The 19,768-nt window shown below is 45.8% G+C and overlaps 1 protein-coding gene across 2 annotated transcripts in view; it reads left to right on the top strand.

Annotated features, from left to right (window-relative positions):
* LOC126527826 (A disintegrin and metalloproteinase with thrombospondin motifs like) overlaps positions 1-19,768 on the top strand; it is a 104,039-nt gene that overhangs the window by 25,437 nt on the left and 58,834 nt on the right. For both annotated transcript variants that reach the window (XM_055069242.1, XM_055069243.1), the window contains exons 2-5: positions 5,029-5,106; positions 5,185-5,306; positions 12,422-12,471; positions 17,087-17,198. In XM_055069242.1, coding sequence (XP_054925217.1) covers positions 5,029-5,106; positions 5,185-5,306; positions 12,422-12,471; positions 17,087-17,198 — 362 coding nt within the window. The remainder of the gene's footprint in view (positions 1-5,028; positions 5,107-5,184; positions 5,307-12,421; positions 12,472-17,086; positions 17,199-19,768) is intronic.

Here is a 19,768-nt window from a genome sequence, read left to right as displayed (position 1 = left end):
GCCTATATTTTATGCCTAAAAAGCATTTTTACTGCCGACAAGCCACGGAAGTTTCTTTGAGATCGTCAAACAGGGTTCAGAGCAGGAAATTTTAAGCAGTTCTTAATGCGTAACTGAATACATCAACGCTTTACGTCGTCTCATCATCCACTACGCCATGGTATGAACGGGAGGACAAATCAAACCATAGTTTCCAAACTTAAATTCAATATCAACGATGAACCACAGACGTCTTGGCCTCAGTTACGATGGCATGTGATCGACGAATACAATAGAACACCTCACGAAGTTACTGGCTACGTGCCTTCATGCCTGATCTATGGCATTTCATCTTATACACCCATATCGAAGCCAAGAGGTGAAGCCGTTGAGGAAGCAAGGAAAACTGCAGTTAAAAACTCGGTCGCCTACCATAATAAGGATAAAGTAATCTACGACAGGAAGTTTCTCCCGCTTGACCTTTTAGCCGGTGACTCGGTACTTCACGAGACACCATGGCATCCCAACAATGACAAGTTCAGTTCCATCATGAAAGGTCCTTACAAGAATCTACGCAAGGTTCACCAGTGAACTGTGAGCTCAACCACTGAGTGATGCCTTAAGGCAGTGTCAGTGATATTGCTGATGTCAGCAAATGGCAGCGTTATTTTGCACCTTCATAACTGTGACTGTCTCGACGGGGGGGGGGGGGGGGGGGGAAGCGGATGACGAAGTGCGCGTGCTTCAGCCACGCCTTCGCTTCAGTTTTAACCACAGCTAGTTTTCCCGTTGCTTTCCTTGGTTTCATTGTCTGTTGGCTTTATTTGGTCATGGTTATATTCCGGGTGTGTCTGAGAACACTTTCAAAAAGCTTTAAAGGTTGCCTTGGCAGATATCACAATTTTTGTTCATGAGCTGGTCTACTCGAAGAGGCGGCCATTACTAGTTAAAAATGGAAATGCATTATAGACTGAAAACAAAAAACTGACTAATTAAACTTTGTTACTAATTACCTTATGGCCCCCTCTATGGCGTGTATCCCTGCCAAGCTAATCTCCAAACTGAGGACCATTATTGGGGAGGGACCAATTATTGCATGGATCAAAAGCTTTTTATCCCAAGGTTTGCAACACACTATTTAGGACGAAGCATCAAATACAGTCACCGTCACCTCAGGTTTCCCCCAGAGATGAGTCTTAGGGACCTCTGTTATTCCTGATTTTCATTAACGACATCACTTGCAACCTTTTGCACATAACTGCATCATATACAAACGGCCCGGAAGGCCACGATATTCTCAATAGTTCACTAAAAAAATTCTAAATGATATAGCACGTAAACAAAAAAAATCAATCTGCATAACAATTACAGCAAAAAAGAATCCATCTAACGTTACCTACGTTTTTCACGGCAGTCAACCAGCAGAAATATTTTGGCGTCATTTAACATCAAACCTTCACTGAGATTCACACACCGATATCGTCACTTCTACTTCCCTGCGAAAGCTTTTGTCGCAGACGTTGCTTGCGGTATGCAGCCTGATATACTAAGTTGCTAGCCTACATCACTTTCACGCGCCCAATTCTATAATATGCCGACGTTGTTTGGATTGCACGCACTAGGTCTAACATAAATAAATAAAAAGGGTCCAAAAGAAAGCCATCAGATTCATCTACAAGAAATATTGGGTCCTGAATATTTCGCTGGGCGTGTTCGCAAAACAATTTTGCGCTCACCGCTGCACTGTTGTTGCTCAAGTTCTGCAGAACGATCGCATTTTGGCCTCGACTTCGTTTAGTATAACACTTGGCAGAGTTAATTTCTTGTGTTTCTAAGAAAAAACTGGAAATTTTCCTGCGCTTCAGGGGATGCGAGCTGCTGCCGAAACGGCACAAGCATAAACTTATGTCGCCGCCTGTCGTCATCTGCAGAGGGAGGGCAGTCGCCTGACCCAGGAGCTGGCAACACGCGGCAGCCCTCCCTGAAAGTCTGCTTTCTGCAGATGATGCCAGGTGGCGTCACAAGTTTATGCTTGCGCCATCCTGGCAGCTGCTCGCATTCTCATAAGCGCAGGCTAATTACCAAGTTTTAAAGCGAAAGTTTTACACCGCCCGCCAGCGAGCCATTTCGGCTCGTCGCGCCGTATGCCGTAGGCAGGCAGCCGTATGCCGTATGCCATATGCCGTGGCCGACGAAAGAACTTGAGCCGCCTTTGCCTAGCAACGCCGCAGCCACGCTCCAAGAGATGGCGCCACCGTCGACGCCGCTGTCGTCACCGCTCGCTCCACCAGATGTGCTGCGCTGGGGTAGAGGGAGAGGAGGTGTCGCCTCGCGGGGGGTATATATGTATGCGCTTCGCCTCAGTGTATTTAGTCGTTATACAGAGCGCGAAAGAGACGCAACAACGACAGAACCAAGCGAGGAAGAGACAACACGCTCAAGAGACGCCAGAAGAACGCGCAGCACGACTCGAGAAGCGTCGTAACGAAGATGCTACTAGAAGTTGTGCCACGTCCCGGGGTGACTCTTCAACTGCGGAAGAGACCGCTTTTGCAGCTCTTGCTTTCGCAATTCAACTGGGGTTAACCAGAGCTAAACCACGGGCAATTCTTTCTCAGAAACTAGGCAAAAAACTGTGCCAATTGTGGTACTAAACGAAGCTGACGCCAAAATTTGATCGTTTTGCAAAGTTTGAGCGAGAACAGCGCTGCGGTGAGCGTAAAGTCTTTTTAACAGCGGAGTTGTTTAAGCTTTAGTTCCGCCGTGGAGCGTTACCAGAAAACTCAGCCCAGCTGTGCACCGTCGCGTGTTGCCTAGTAACCACCTGCGAGAGCACCGAGCCACATAGCATCGTCGTACCCCACGCGCGTAGGGTTGAGTCGTGACGTCACAGGCGAGAAAAAGCTCTGCACAGCCGGCGCGGCGACACACCCCTCGCTTCCTCTACTCCGTGCATAGGCGCTGCACCATGGGAAGACCGAAGAAAGTCCGAACGCCCGCAGAAGAAACGGCTTCCCAGGAACAGCGCCGTACTGCCAAGCGAGAAACGATGCGTCGCCGCCGAGCTGATCAGGAACACTGCACTGAAGCTTCGGTTGAGAAGAGGCGACGCCGAGTCGAGGATCCCGAGTTTCAGTCCAGGGAACACGATAGTCGGCGTCTGAACGCGCGACGTCGCCGAGAAAGCGATCCCGGCCTGGGACTGCTCGAAAACGTCCAGCGCCAAGTCCAACAATGCAATAACTTAGCAAAACCCAGCATAACCTCGCAAAACCCAGAAACAATATAGCTAAGCCGACCGTAACCTTGCAAAACCTACAAACGACTTAGCCACGCCTACTAAGAACTCAGCGAAACCTAGCATAACCTCGCAAAACCTACAAACAACTTAGACAAGCCACGTAAACGCTAGGTGATCACCAGCTCCTCTTTTGACTCCTGCCTTGCACCACTAGTGCAAGCTGCGCCCGTTTCTTTTTCGAAAATGTCCAGCGAAATATTGAGGACCTTGTAGACTTGTCATGACTAGCCCACTAACTTGTAGTTGAAGTGGGCCGTCCAACAACATTTGCCAGAGCAAAACTAGCGCGCTTGAAGTTACTACACCAGGGACTCCACAATCGGATTAAAATACATTCTTACACGTACTCATCACTTTACAAATCTCTCACCACAAAAACTTGTACACACTAACAGAGTATTCTTTCCATAAGGACACTGTTCAATCATCGCTTTCTCCGGTTGCAGAGAAAGCATGGGATAAACTAGGCCCAAGTATCACTAAAAGTTTAATTTTCAGCTTTCCGTAACCAACTACACAATGCGTAAACCGATCTTATTGGAGAATCTTAAAAATACATTTAATGCTGTCATTTATGTAATCAACACAATAAACTGATACCCGCCCCAGTTGCCTAGTGGCTAAGCACGAGGTCGCGGCATCGTATCCAGACCATGGCGGCTGCATTTCGATGGGGGCGAAATGCGAAAACACCCGTGTGCTGATATTTAGGTGCACGTTAAAGAACCCCAGGTGGTCCAAATTTCCGGAGTCTCCCATTACGGTGTACCTCATAATCAGATAGCAATTTTGGCACGTAGAACGCCGTATTTTTTTTACAGTAAACTGATTACGCTGTCTAGGGTACCGTGAATTTACCGAACTGCATGTGATCTGCAACTGTATGGCACCTTTCTGTAGCACTGTTTTCTTTTTGCTTTGTTTTCTCGGGCAGAGTTAGACTGTTCATCGCTGTTCGTACGCTGGAAGTGTATGAATGCCCAACTTCTATGCTCTCGTGTTCGAGACTTGCAGCTTTGAAAATAAATAAAATAAGAATATTGCATTTTCGCAAGGTGGATCCACTTGGAACGAATTCTCAGGATGACACCACTTTCGAGATATTAATTATTGAACGTTGCGAAGAAATGCACTGGCATTCCAGTTACTCTTGTGCTTCATTGAATAAAACGAAGTTTTGTTAATGAAGTAACTAGAACGCCAATGCATTTCTCCGCAAAGTTCGGGGATTATTATCCCGAAACTGGTTTCATCCTGAGAATTATTTCTAAGTGGATCTACCTTGCGAACTCCATGGCTAGAATACATGAATTGCAATAGGGACCATAAGGTAATGAGTTAAGAACATAATTATTAATATTTTGTTAATTATCCATCATGCATTTCAACTTTTTGTGCAAGTAATGTCCGCCTCTTCGAGTAGACCAGCTCATCAACTACAATGAACTACAACTACAACTACAGGCAACCTTTAGAATTTTTTGAAAGTGCTCGCGTAAACACCCTGTACATATTTACCAATTAAATTTTAGTTTGCATTCATTTTTTTTTTTCATTTTGTGTCCCTTTTTTGTTTTTGCTTACTGTTTCATGAAGTTTGTATGCCTGCCCCGTAAGCTTAAGAAACATTGTTCTTGAATTATATCTACGTTATGCTCACCTAATTTTTATTTGCCCACCCTTAACGTGAAGCCGTTTTAAGGTAACTTGAATGTATGAATATATAACTGCCAGTCTTTTGCTTACAGCTCAACATGAAGCTTCAAGATTTGACGCAACCCAGCGTTCAGCTGCGCTTAGTAGGGATTCTCGTACACGAAGTCCTGGTACGAGCCAATATTCTCAACAGCTTGTCATTTTTTAGCCGTATGCAGCTGAGATGACTTTTGACAATTACTTTTCAGGAGCGCAGCTATGTCCGGGCCTTTGGAAACTTTGTTATGGCACTCCAGACACTTACAAAATTTTTTATGGAAATCGCAGGGCTCGCCATTGGCTATCCTGATATATTCTTGCTACTCACCTCGTAAGTAAAGCAGGAATTCTGCATTCCCAATGCATTGCAGTGCATGTATTCACCTAAATGGGATGTTTGGGACTATTGGCTGTTGAACAAGCGTATGTTTGTAGTTTACGATAGCTGGATGTAGCAGGTGCTTTAGGTAAAACACGTTGTGGAGTAGTGAGATTGACTTCCTCTGCTATCACCGCAGCTGATAATCTGCCATCTCACGGTCATTCTTTCTGTAGGCTCCAACTCGCTAGCAGTTCCTTAATAATATATGCGGCATTCTTGTACTGTCACTTTGGGAGGGCCAGTAGCGATGTTTTCTGTATGTATAAGCATGCCACTTGCAACCGCAGTACTAGCTGAAAAAAATAGGGTAACGCTTCGCTGCATGTGTACTTTGTTCGTGACATGTTTGGCTTAACAGAGAGTTTTACGAAGTGCGGACCCAAGAAAATTACGGGCCACAAATACGCATGAGCAAAATCCAAGCCTGTCTTGGGAATTATTTCGGCCGCGTTCACCAAAGAACCAAAAATGTAAAGCTAGCGTGGGTCCCCGAGCCGTCTCGGGTCGCTCTCGAGGGTGACGGGAAATCGCGAGTTAGCCAAGAGAGCCGTGGGACTGACACAGTGATTACGTTTATTACATTTTATTGTTTGCTCTTTTATATAAAAAATGAGTTCTCTTCAATTGCACTTGTAACAAAAACAATTCTTTTTTTTTTCTTTCAAGTACCTTTTGTTTTCCCTACTGCGACGTCTCGAGAGCTCGACCCAACGCTCTCTGCGTTTGACCCAATTCTCAAACTCTGCTGCTCAACTGTTTCGAAGAGCAGCCAGCCCAACGTGGATTCGGGACCCAGAGTCGTGGTACCCCAATTCTAAAACTCTTTAATAACGCTAATGAGATCCAAGTGATCAGAACAGAAGCGCGCTCAATACGATCGACTTTATACGTAGTTTCGAATGGGAAAGCATAAAACCCTGTTCTCCTTCAGCAGAAGGCACTTCACGCACGCTCATTTTAAGCGTGAAATCCTTTCAGCTGCCGCTGTCGGCGACCTTCAAGTGACCTTGAGCAAAAAGCCAGAGCCGTTATCCGGGCACTCAAACTACAAAATCCGGGCAAATTGCGAGAACGAAGCGAGATCATCCGGGCAACCATTCAAAACTTAAGAAAAAGCGGTCTCTGACCCCCAGCCCTTTGTACAGGACCGCATTACATACGCTAGCTACTGCCCAAGCATATTGCAAAACATATTGCTTCCGAGTTCTTCCTAATGTTTGTTCACAATATCCCTCAAACTTTAACCTCTAGTATACTGATGTTTTGTCATTTCAAATATCGACGATCAAAAGGCAGATACAGCGCACTATATACTTCAGTGTAATCTTTTGAAGCTGAGGCATGGTTGCTTGTGTTGAATGCCAGCGGTCCGTGAGTTACACGGCGTTGGTTTTGCGTCACCCCGAGAGATGGCGATACGCTTCGTGGTGCCTCCTTCAGACGCTTTTTTTCTTCTAGCTGGTAAGTGCGTTCGGTCTCCCTGGCGTCTTTCGCGGCCAGTCGTGCGACCTTCAGCCGGCTTTCTTCATCTGGCTGGGCAGCCTCCGTCTGGACCAGAGCACATTATGGCGTAGTGTGGTGTCGTGCGGTGTGGTGTGGTGGGGCTCGCGATTGCGAAGGTCCGCTACACACCATTTTAAGATTGCAGCTAGAATGATCTCCAATCAATCCGCATTGCCGGGTGCCATTTCATGCTTACATCTCCTCCCGATTACGGGAGAGCCAGCAACTTTTCTTTTCCATTTGTGCGCATAGACAGTATTAGAACGCAGACTGATAAGCTAATTGTGATGCGCGTGTAAATGGAATTGTATTGCGTGACATCGCAATTTTTGGACAAATAAGACAGGCAGAATCACCGCCGCTCGTGATCTTTACCGCAGAGTGGCGTCAAGGCGGAAGAGCAAATATCGCGGTGGCATGCTAAATCCGTTGTTCAAAGACACGTACAGCGGAATGGCGACATTCTACAGCTGGTGATTTCTGGCCACTTAACAACAAGCGTTAGCTCGGCAGCTCCTACCTTAGCACATGAAAAGGGAGAACGTCTATTTCTAAGCAACCACTGCAAACGTCGTGATGAAGTTAATGGTACCGTAGTGGACAAGGTGTCTGGATAGCCTCCACTACAACAATTTAAGGACGTTAAAATGTAGTCACTGTAGGAATCATGATCTTCATTTTGGGCAGACAAATTTTTTTGCTTATTGAAAATTGTAACATTTCATAAATCCCCAGCTTGTAAGCTTGCAATTCTATACCTTAGCAATGACAAACGATTTCACAATTGCATAAATTAAACCTAATAATAGATCTAAAGCGGGAAACCATACTTGTACACCGCTGTGATAGACACTACTAATTTCTGAGCAGAACGTTTGCAGAACGCTTGCAAAAAGTGTAACAATTTTATGGATGCTCTGAATTCATCGCTTGAAGTCAAAGCGCTGCATTGACATGGACAAGAAAGACGACAGACCGTGCACCAACTATCCAGTCAATTTTATTTCAGAAAAACATGGTATTTATGCCGGCTCAAACGAGTGGAAATCATCGCACGTGCAACCCAGCATTTACCACATAGGTCATGTCCTTTCTGCTCAGAGAAATCGACGGAGCGCTGACGCAGCTTGCACCTTTTTTTGCAATCGAGCTTGCTTCTACAATCTCCCTCGTATCTTTATCTGCATTTCTAAACAAGGCTATACAATCATTAAAGAGTGGTCTACACCCGCAATTGCCACAATGCATGCAGACATGTTCATCTCGATAACAGTTCAATTTTTGCTTGTGTTCCCTTAGCCCGTCATTGAGGCATCTGCTTGTCTGCCCTATGTACACTTTGCCGCACCAGAAAAGGAAGCGATATACGATACCTTGCGCGCAGTGCACAAACGGCGGTCGATGGTTCTTCGCGCACTCTCGGCGCGTGAGTCCGCTTGAGATGCCTGAATAGATAGTTTACAAAACTGCTATATCAGTTTTTGGGGCAGAGTTAAGAATTTATAAACTTCGTTTTTTTAAATTCTTGAAAGCTTACCATGCTTCGTGAATTTCTTCACAATATTCCAGGCACTAAATCAAAATTCTGCTTCCTATAGTTACTACAACTTTATTTTCTTATTCAAGTGGAGCACATTTATTTCAACTCAGTCCGGTGGTTGTCTCATAAAAGCGTGTCTGCGTTTTACAGCTATATTTAGATAGGGAAATCGGAGTTGTACCCAGGCTAAACCTACACCTTAGGCCCAACACTCTCCCCACTCGAATAGGGCGCTACAGAGGTACTGCAGGGACCCTCTGTGTGCCGCTGTGTGCGGTTACTGTATATCACCCCAATTTAGTTTCCTGATCGCAAAGAACACACCAGCCACCTAGAAACAATTACATAGGTTGGATTGAAAAGTTATCTAAAGCTTCCTAACTGAAAACCTTACAACGAAATCAACAGTTAAAAAGCCAGCTCATCGAGCATCACTGAAAGGGCAGTCGGCAGCGCGCGTTGCGTAACTTGCAGCAAAGTGAAAGGAGGGGTAGGGATGATGTGGAGGGATTCTGATTTTTACGTGCTCTCCGTCTGAAAAAACCTTTTAGCGCACGTGTAGTGTGGAAAGCTTCAGTGGCTCCAGTGGAAATTGTCGGAAATTTATGGTGGGCCTTTTCGTTTAGAGTTTTTTGAACTTCATGCATTGTAGAAAGTCTAACCAAAACTACCTGAGGGGCCGCGTGACCTCGAATAAGCGCGTTCTGTACGCATTCAGGCCTGAGGATGGCGCTTGGGCGAAAGATGTAGGCTGTCCAAGGGATAAGGGTAATGTCTAGAACAAACATAAGCTCCAAAAACCATGGGCCCTTATTTATAACATGCCTTTAGACTAAAGTGCTCGTAGCAGCAAGTGCCAGCTAATCGTAATATCTTCCATATTATCAGGGAAGTTCGCTTCCCAATGGTTAACGTCACTTACAAGCGGTAAGCTTTGTTAATTGTACCCCTGTTTATCATTACGTATTTAAAAAAAACGCGAATAGAGAGCAGGAGACGTTTAAATTTTACCAATCGCCCACGACTTATACGTGCAAAGCACGCTTTTGTGCATTCACTTTAGCAGCTCAGTAGGTCTACCTGTCTACAGCTGATTCTGCTCTCCAGAAAAAAAAAACAAGATGTTTTAAGAAATCTTGAAATAAATTTCACAAGTAGCGGCAGCCATCGGTGAAAAGGTTATTAGGAACCGGTGTGTCAATTATTGGCATGAAGGAGTCTCCAGTATGCGAAGTCTGGGACACATGACTACATGTAGAAGAGTAAGCCCCTCAGAATACGAAGAGGTGCTGACAAGTTCTGGGGTTTGACCAGAGAGAAGAGGGCCAGAGTTATGAAATAACTAATTTACTCAACATATTTCACCCTGATAATGCTGCAGTTGGTACAGCCTAGTTGCAGGTTTTCTAGACCGTTCATGTGAAACTACTTTCATTGGGCCTCAAACCAGCTCTCAGCTGCATGCTTGACGTCAGAAATGTCCTCAGAACTTTGCGTCTTCAAGCGTTTTTGAATTTTAAGGGGAGATAATAGATCGAGAAGGCCAGGTCGGGTGAGTAGAAGAGATGCTGGACACCCCATGGTGCTCCCTTTGAAAGCCACAATGTTGAACGTGTGCGAAGGTGCATTGTCGTGACAAATTAAAAGAATCACTTTGGTCTACTTTCCACGGCATTTCGTTTTAGTTACCGCTGATAGCAGGTTCAGGAGGCTAGCACAATACCGTCTCCTAATGGTAGACACCTGAGGTATGTTGTCCGCCAACAGTGCACCGTCTATGTCCTAGTAATGAGAAGCCATGACCTTTATAACAGATATCTAGGCTACAGCTGGTGCAACAACCGATGCCACGACCGATGACGTAGCGGATGCCACAGCCGGAGCCACAGTCACATCAAAGGATACGGCGCACCGCGGTGGAGTACACAGCACCGACTACCGATAAATTGTCTGAAGAATAGCGGCAAATGGTTGTGATGCTTCGGTCCCTCATAAATACCCTTGGTCTCCTTTTCAGCAAGTTGCATACTCCGTCATCGCGAAGTGCAACGCAAGCGCTGGAGGCTCTTAATCCAGTGCTTGCAAGTCTCGAGTAAGCCTCGTGGCTTACCGGTAGCCTCCCATTCGCGTACCGACCACTGGCCCTTTGGTCGTCCCAATTGCTATCAATGCAGATCGCCAGCTTTGGAAATTGACTTTGTGTCACGGCGCTTCACTGCGGACACACTGCTCACTCCATTCCTCTTTCTTTATTTTTCCCCCGTTCCCTTACCCCCAGTTTAGGGTAGCAAACCGTACACTCATTTGTTTGACGTCCCAGCCTTTCCTCTCTTTTCTCTCTCTCTCTCTCTGGGCTTGCAGCCTTCTTGGCCACTGGGACCCATTGTGACGCCGTTCATTTGACCGTTTCTTTTGGTTTCAGGATCAGAAAGCTGTAGTAAGATTTCATTCTGAATCACGAACTTACACGAAGGGTCCTGTGCCGCTTCAAATGGTCAAAAACTGTTTCGTAGGCTCCAAATCGTTCCTTCTTCCAATCACTGTTCAGTCATTTCGGCACCCATTATGCTTAAACATTGCGCATGTCTAGAGCACTGGAGACAACAAACCCAAGACACTTCCGTGAGAAATCCAGTATGTGGCCTCTTTTCCAGGTATTCCCCGGTCTTGCATAATCAGCTCATGGAAAGCATCGCATGCTGCCGGGTCAGTTGAGGTTGAGGAGCGGGCTTATCTTCAACGGTAAAATGCCCAGCCTTGAAACGAGATATCCCGGTTTTGACAGTGCTGTTGGAAGAACACTTTTCAGTGTTTGTGGCATCTCGGTGTGAGTGTCCTTTTTTGATTTTTCGTGGAGGAACAAAACGTTTGCGATAACTAACAACTCCAAAGGTGTAAAGCTTGCTTGCACCTCTGCCTTCACAGCTTCTGACTAGTAGAAAAAAATGTTTCGAAAAGAGAATCGCAAAGATCTAACATTAGCACAGCTACCAACGAACATATTATGCTATGATATGCCCCCTCCCCCTCTCCCTTGTCTTCTTTCTCTGCAAGCTGGCAAATCCAGGAACTTACCAGCGCCCCCTCTTAATAATGGGGAATATTCGATGAAAAAATTCACCTACGATTACTATACTCCGTAGTGAGAAATTTGAGGGCAGCTCTATAGGTGTTTTTATTGCGCATGTGAATGTTTCGTATTATGATTATATAGGTGCGCCGTTCATAATAGGAAAAGAACGGTGTGAGTAGCGGGCTTTATTTCCATACAGACGACGCGCCCTGCTCTGGCGCCACATAGGAGTCATCGTCGCCACACAGCCCGTCTAGCGCAGCACTACGCTTTTCTTCTCAAGCTTTCCTTCCACCAACGACGAGAGCGGTCCTTCGTCGAGGGGAAATCGTGCGACCAGTCTCAGCGGCGACCACACCCAAGGGAGCGTCACATATGGCCTTACTCGTAGCCGCTCGCCATCGCGCGCCCCTTGCAGGAACAGTTTAACGTCACACACACTGGTACCGCGAACTATATATATATATACACACACATAGATATATATATATATGGTGATTGTAAATGAATTGAAAGACGTTATTTGCTCAACTGCATTTGTTGATTGTGTTCGAGCTTTATTTCTCACTATAATAAGCAGCTAAAGGCTTTTCGGTGAGTTTACTTATATGTGCGCTCTAGATATATGCTACGTCTGGCTTTCCTGACTAATATTATAAAAATGCGCCAGTCCTCTTCGCATGTCACTCCCTTCTATCGGTCACTGTTCACTTCACGCAGTTTATTGATTTTTCGTAAATATGTATTACAATACTGCACATGTGGTGCGCATGTCTCCGCAAGGCGATAACCACAAAAATGCCTTTCCTTGCAACTCATCGTTGATATCTAGTATCTGAAGTGGCTCTGTAAAGCTCAACAATGTGCGTTGTGCAGGTCCTGTAAACTCTCCCAGTTATCTATAGAAAGTGCATGTGGATGCCATTTTCTCCTTTGCCCTTGTTTCAGGGAGGACTTGATTGGTGACATAAACGGCGTATGGGACAAAAGGGTATCAGGTCAGTATACCACGTGGCTGGATATTTATTATATTGATTTGACGGAATTTTCTCTGAGTCAAAAGGAAATGCTCAGACAAATCAATATACTGCTATACATTGCCAAGCTAGGCTAATCATACGTCCCTATCTATGAAGAATAAGATTCGTAAAGATACCGCAGACATGACAAAGAGAAAGCGGAGGAGGGGGGAAATAGCGTGATATTATTTTTCATTCTTCGGTACGCCTTTTGTAAGATACATACGCGCTTTATTTACGGTGGTTTACCTTCACATGGGGCACCCAAGTAGCAGCCATTTATTGAAACCGAAAAAAAGTGAAAAGCAACAGGTTGTTTTTACAACACAGTTACTTTTTTAGCGAATCTGCTGTTTCAGATTTCGGCTGCTTTAAGAACATATCTGAGTAAGTTTCCTCAAGGGGAGCCTACCCTTGTGTTATGTAGTCTTGAGCTGCTACCAAGGTGCAACACAGGAACCATCGATTATTCTTTCTTGCACGAATGTTTTGCTGACTTCCGCCACCAAATTTTTAAACACCTTTAAACCTTTTCGCGCAGATCTATATTTCGCAAGGCTTCACCTGCATTGGTGAAAACATTGGTGAAACATTGGTGAAACATTGGTGAAACATTGGTGAAACATTCGCAAAACATTGGTGACATTGTAAAATGAACGCAAGCTTGTAAACGTTAAGACAAATTCGGGACAGTTGTCACCTACGGTTTAATTGGCATTCTGCCAAGACCTACCAACACTAGCACTTCATTTTAGTGTGGCAAGATATTATAAAAAATTATTTGCTAGAGAACATTTTCTTGTAGACTACGACACTTTTACAGCGAAGCTGTCTGTGGCTTTAGTCGATTCGTCCGCACGTCCGTCTTTCGCCTGCATGCCAAAAACCGCTCCGGCGCAACCCCATGCGCACATGCCGAGAAAGAAAGAGAAGGAGAAGCGCGCAATTGGCTGCGCCAGTAGTGACGTCGTCGCTTTCTGCCACAGCTGAGCGCGCGCGCAGCAGTTTCTCTGCGGCTCCGAAAAGGATAGGCCACGCGTCATACGTACTCCTGAGGAGCAGGCACCTTTTGACCAGCAACGCCATGAGCAGAACCGGGAACGAGTTCGTCTACGCCGTGCCGATTCTGCATCTCGAGTACAAGAACAGGCTCGTGCAGCTAAGCGCATCAGCTGAGTACCGAGGATCCGGTAGCCTAGCAACGTCGTTGATTGAACCGTCGTGATTATCCTAGTGATAAACACTTGGGCCACTCATTTTAGCTTCGTCTGTTTCATCGCTGGTTGACCACCGATACGGAGTGCTTGGCGGTGGTATTTTCCTCTGCTATATTGCCCCTCCGAAACTTTATGCAATTTTATAAAGTTTCTTGTCTATCTTTGTGAGACGTCTTACGATGTCGTAAATGAAAATGAGGCAGTTTCACATGGCCCTTGCTTGGTTACTATGCCGCTGGCTTCTGATGCTGCTGGGCTTCTCAAGACGACAGTGATTCAGAATTCTGAAAACCCTAAATGCGGATCATCGGAAGGCCAGATCGCAGGCAGCGATATAGACCTTGCTGTGGATAGACATTTACTTAGTTTTGGAATCTGCTACCCTGGATGAGCTGTCGACAAATGCCACGTGGTGGAGTTGGTTCATCGCCCAGCATCAATAACTAGTACGCTTAAATTCGTAGATATCTCCGCACGACAGCAGTAGCCGCACCAGGTTGTGTATATTACGTGCCACTTGTCTAGATACAGACGTTTTAATCGCTATCAAGTGTCCCCTTTTATTCTTTTAAAATTTATGGTTTGCAGGCATGGGCCCTCTTCAACCTTCAAATATATTTTGTGTGCGTGTGTGCGCTATGGATAGCATCCGTGGAGAAATCGTGCTGCCATCGCTCCCCCTATCACGACACCAATTGCAAGTAAACCAGTGCATCCAGGACAAGGACTGAGTTACCGGCAGTCACCTTTCAATTCTCAGTGCGGTGCTAGTGTCAACCGTCATGGCAGAAGTTAGGTTTCCTGAAGTCCAGCCGACGGTGGGCAGAGAACGCGTCAGTAACGTCGATTAGCCGCCGTACTGCAACATAACCTATACGGAAAAAGAACAAGTGAACATTTTTGTAACCGAAGCTGCCATTTTCGGCTAGGCCTTCCACATACTTTCGCTATCAGGATGAATCAAAAATAATGTCGTGGCGACGCCCAGGCTGTCCGCCTCAGGCAAAACTGACGGCACTACCTGATCTGCTTGGCCCTTTCACGAGTCTTTAGCTTGTGTGCAAATAGCCATGACAGAAAAGTTTGACCGTGATCGTGGCGGTTGTCTTGAGATCCATCTCGATATCTAATGAAGGCCCATACGCATCAATGCCGATTTGTCGCTACATGGCAACAAACTGGCACCTCGCAACATCAGTGGCTTGGAATAGCGGGATTTAGGGAAGCATATACAGCGTACACTCTTCACACGTGCACGTCTTGAAACGGTAGAAACACTCACTGTTACTCACAAACGCACGACAGTGTCAGAACCTATCTATATATCTTTCTGGAGTCCCTACTGGCGTGTGACAAAAGGCATGGCTCAGCCCGAAGGAAATACTGTAGTAACTGAAAGGACTCGTTAAAACACATGAGTTTCCTGGTTGACATTAGGCAGTGTTTCATGGCAGCCCGGCATAATAAACGCTGCACTGATTGCATAAAAAACTGTTGCGGAGAAAAGTGGAGAGTGTGGAAAAATGGTGTGGAGGCCACAACAGGCAGGACACTAAGAAACATTTGCACATTTTGTGGCCTCACCCCAAACCCTAATAGTTATTTTGCGTACGCTTAATTTCTCTAACATTGCACCGCCGTTACTTTCCAGTACAAAACGTCATGCGTGTATCAGGTTCCTCACCGGCAGGCACCGGGCGCGGAGCGTTTGGTAACGGAAGTGTGTGCAGTAGTGTCGACTATTATTATTTGGCGTCAATGTAAGCTCCAAAACAGCTCACATTCACAGAGCAGACTAAAGATCTTAGACAACGTGGTAATTTCGTGGCACTGAAGACCCGCAGGGCTGGACACAACCGCCGCTACACTGTACGTTCTTTTGCTCCACGCCACACAAATACTTTCAGCTGCCCGCTCTTGCGCACTTGACACTGAACCCACAGGCTGTCTTACCTCCACAAACACAATGGAGCTGGCCCACAATGAACTGTCGTGATGTTATGGCATACCACCTGGTAACACATTGATTGATAGTGCAGCAGAAGCAGCAGGGAAGGCTTCCAGGAAAGTTGCCCAATATGCTCTAGGTGCACTAAAGTTCTAAACCTCGTTGCCTTCTTAGAGGCATGCCTAGAAATCCCCATGACCGCCTTTTAACCAGTGTCCACAGCAAGAAATCGCCATGTACAGCCGCCCACTCACGTTTGTTCCACCGCAAAATGAGTGCCTAGCTGGTTGTGGGAGGCCAGGAACTGCAGCCTGTTAAGGTTTGGACTGGGGCCGCACTAATGATTGTTGTCCTTTGTAGGTTGGACTGTGATGATGGTGTTTTGCTGGTTCGCTGATGGCGATAGTGTATGAGCCATCACTGGACGGCATTAAAACTGATAACGCTTATGGTGGTGCCAAAGCGACGCCAATTACGACAAGAGCATCAGATTTTTGCAGTCGACAATTTGGCCTCCGCGTCTAGCACGGCGAACAACGCCAGCAATCCCTCGAGCACGGCAGCTGCTTCCGCTGTTGGTAACCATACTGGCTGCTCGTGGAATCCTCTTCCCGTTAAGAACTACAGATTATTTTCCCTATCCTTGGTGTCATTGTTTGTTGGTTTCTTATGACATGACTAATGAAAACCGGGCCCTGTGCAGGATAGATAACCGTTGGACCATTAGGGTTACAGAATGGATACCACGTGAAGGAAAACGCAGTCGAGGGCGACAGCAGACTAGGTGGAGCGATGAAATTAGGAAATTCGCGGGCGCTAGTCGGAAACGGTTGGCGCTAGACGTGAGTAATCGGAGATCGCAGGGAGAGGCCTTCGTCTTTCAGTGGACATAAAACAGGCTGATGATGATGATCATTTCCTTGTTCGAAAGCTTTAAGATCACTGCAAATATTTCAAATTTCAGCACAGGACGTCAATATTGCACCAGGTTACAAAACCCAATCGCGAGCTTACTGTTGGCATCACTGCCATCATGCGCCCGTCACGTCTACGTCATGCCTCAAGTAAAATGGTGGAATCTCCACAACGACACGCTGGGCCTCTTATCTAACCTAGGTAAGGCCTATCATAACCGATGTGAAGGAAACATGTGATTACGCACCGCCAAAGCTGCGACAGCCCCCACTCCCTCACCCCCTCTTTCCTGCGTGAACAGTAGAAAAACGAAACTCGTGAGCATGTGATTACGGCGCTCTGTATTGTCTTGTCAATGTGGTTGTATCAGTTTTGTGCAGTAAAGTAGCACTATGTCAAGCCTACTACTCCAACAGCCCATATCATTTGGAAGTCATGCGAAGTGGCCCGAAAAGTTTTACATTCACAGAAAAGAGGGAAAAGGCGAAGTAAATCTGCTCTTGTAATCTTACAGGTGTTTCGCCCATTGGAGGAATGTGCACTTACGGACAAAATGCTCTCATTGTTGAAGATACTTATGGCTCATTTATTGGACTAGAGGTCGGTGTGCACGAATTCGGACACATGTAAGTACACACTTCAGCCGGGACATTTTTTAAACCACAGCAATGTTACGGCTTACCTTCCCCATCATGATAGCACGGAGTGATAAGCTGCTGCGAATGATTTTCGTCTTCCGGGTATACATTTATACTGCCAATCGCATGCTTTCGTCAACAAAATTAAGCTTCAGCTATACAGCATGTTTCGAATAATTTGTACTCGCTTACTAGTCTGAGAGTATGCTAGTCGTATCGTTTCCCGTTCAATATCATCGTTCCATGTTGCCTTTTTTTTTTTTTTGCTGCGCTATAAAGCGTTATACCTACACAACGCATTTAAAGCGCTATACTTAATTTCGATGCCTATGAACATCTATCTCAAAATTCAGTAAACCCTTCCTATTAGTTTGTTGCATGTGCTGCACTCTTTTGACGATTATTTGGTTCCCAGTTAATTTTCACATACGTTGTACTACCTTCCGATGGAATCTCAATGTCTCTTTCCGGCAAAACTCACAGCTTGGATATTGTCACCATGAGTGATGTGCAATACAGTTAAGCACTACTTACGAAGAAAGAGGTTTATAAATCTTGCCAGTCATCTTCTGTGGCCGAAGTTTTGCGGAACGGCACTTGTGAAGCTTCAAGCGACTGCATTGCAAAACGTCAAAGCTTTTGTAGGAATCAAGTACTTCTGAAAAAAAAGAGTGCCCCATGGAGTGAAAGTGTTGGAAATATATATATAATAGTGTGGAACTTCTGCTTTCATTTCTTTGATACAGCAAAGCTCATGCGCTGAATCCAAAGAAGTTTTGATTTGTTAGTGTTCTTTTCCACTGGGTAGTCGCATTCGTCAACAATATATCCTTCGTCACGATTGACTGAAATTTTCTGTTATGCAGAATTCTGACGTAATAGCATTTTTTTTCATGCGGGCCCATTTTCCCCAAAAGGGCTTACGCTGAAATTGTTCATAAGGTCAAATTCCAACGACTCCTGATACTCGACGTACTATTAGCGAAGTCGACCGACCAATCGGTCGAGCATTCATGAACGTGAAGTTTTGTGTACTCGGTCACATCTGTGGTGAACCAAGTACGCGCAGTCGGCGTTGAAAGTTCACGGAAGGCCAAATGTAAGAGAACGTTTAATTTCCGAGCACCATGTGGCTGCAGTCAGTAGGAAGAGGCGCAAGATTTGTCTCCACAGGGCATCTCTACTCTGTGGCATGCCTGGCAACACCAAATCTGATGTCACGGCGAAAAAGCAATTGCGATCGCCTCACAGTTTAAATTTAGTTTTCTGTTAGAGCCCTTATCTTCAGCGTATGATGACGTATGCAGGTTCGCGTAGAATAGACGCTGCACACAAAATCTCCGTCCAGTGATGGGTGCAAATCCGTTGCGGCCGAGGGCACAGGGGGAACCACCTTCTAAGGGCGCACCGCTAACGCGGCATGAGGACTAACACGGCACGTTCCTCATAGTTTGGTATCCGGTGAAGAAATGACGCACCTCCCGGTTCCGTCGTGGGAGACGCCCACTCCATCAGAGCCCAAAGCTCTCGTGGCCTGCAGGCCCTCCAATAAAGTTGATTTCCTTCTTGGAATATTTTTAATTGCTTTAAAAATAAGCGAAGTTCGTAACTCTCCAACGACTGGTCCTTTAACAGTAAAAACACAGAACACTCTACACAAGTCTTCTCAATACGGAACGCACAATCACTGTGTGTGGTCGTCACAGTAGTATTTGCCAGATGGTTCTTTTTTTTTTTTGCGTGACAAAAGCGATAAACCTTATTTATGATATACGTTGTCTGTGAAACAGCCGTCAAGGTCGTCTCGGCGCAGGGCTCGCGGGATTTTTTTGTGCTTGGTTGCAGGTGGGCACATATGTTGACGCGTGATATTTTTATTTCGCTGAGATTGTGTTTTGTTTATTGTTTACCTGTGTTTTTTTTTTATTTGGAACCGGCTTTCTGCAAGGTCTTGTTGCGATGGTCAGCATGTCCCAAGTTTAACCAGGTTAATCTCTCCGCTGCCTGCCATTGTTGCGAAGTCGGGAGTCTATACGGCCAACGAAGTTCACATCGATGGTGCCGTGCCAGGTGCCGGCAGAAAGGGTTCAGAGCAACGTTTAAGAGAACGAAGGAAAAAGAATATATTCAAAAAGGTACATGGTGTTGTGACTTCGGGGTAGATGATGAAAGACGGACTCCTTCCACAGACGAAGAAGAAACGAAGAATTTTATACAATATTTACATATAATTAATGATAGCGTACATGTAGTTGCAAAAGCGCCTCTGACCGACTGAGCGGCTGGAAGCGGCTCTCTCTCTAACAATGGGCCGGTTCTCCGTTAAATCCCTTCGGCGACTCCTCGTAGGCAGGAGCCAGTTTGGCGACTTCTCGTCCGCAAGAACCAGGCAAGGCAGTGTGTGACGTCGCCCTCGTCGAATTCTTGATTCTTCGCGGAGATGGCTGGGTGCTTCTTGAAGTCGCCTGCCGTGTCGAATTCTTGATTGCCTTGCTGATGTGCACGTGGTGCACGTAGTATGGAAGCTCCCGTCACCTCGATGATAGGAACGTGGTGTG

The sequence above is a fragment of the Dermacentor andersoni genome, chromosome 9, assembly GCF_023375885.2.
Source record: "Dermacentor andersoni chromosome 9, qqDerAnde1_hic_scaffold, whole genome shotgun sequence".
Classification (NCBI taxonomy): domain Eukaryota; kingdom Metazoa; phylum Arthropoda; class Arachnida; order Ixodida; family Ixodidae; genus Dermacentor; species Dermacentor andersoni.
Note: the sequence above shows the minus strand (reverse complement) of the source record. Positions and strands in the feature narration are given on the sequence as shown.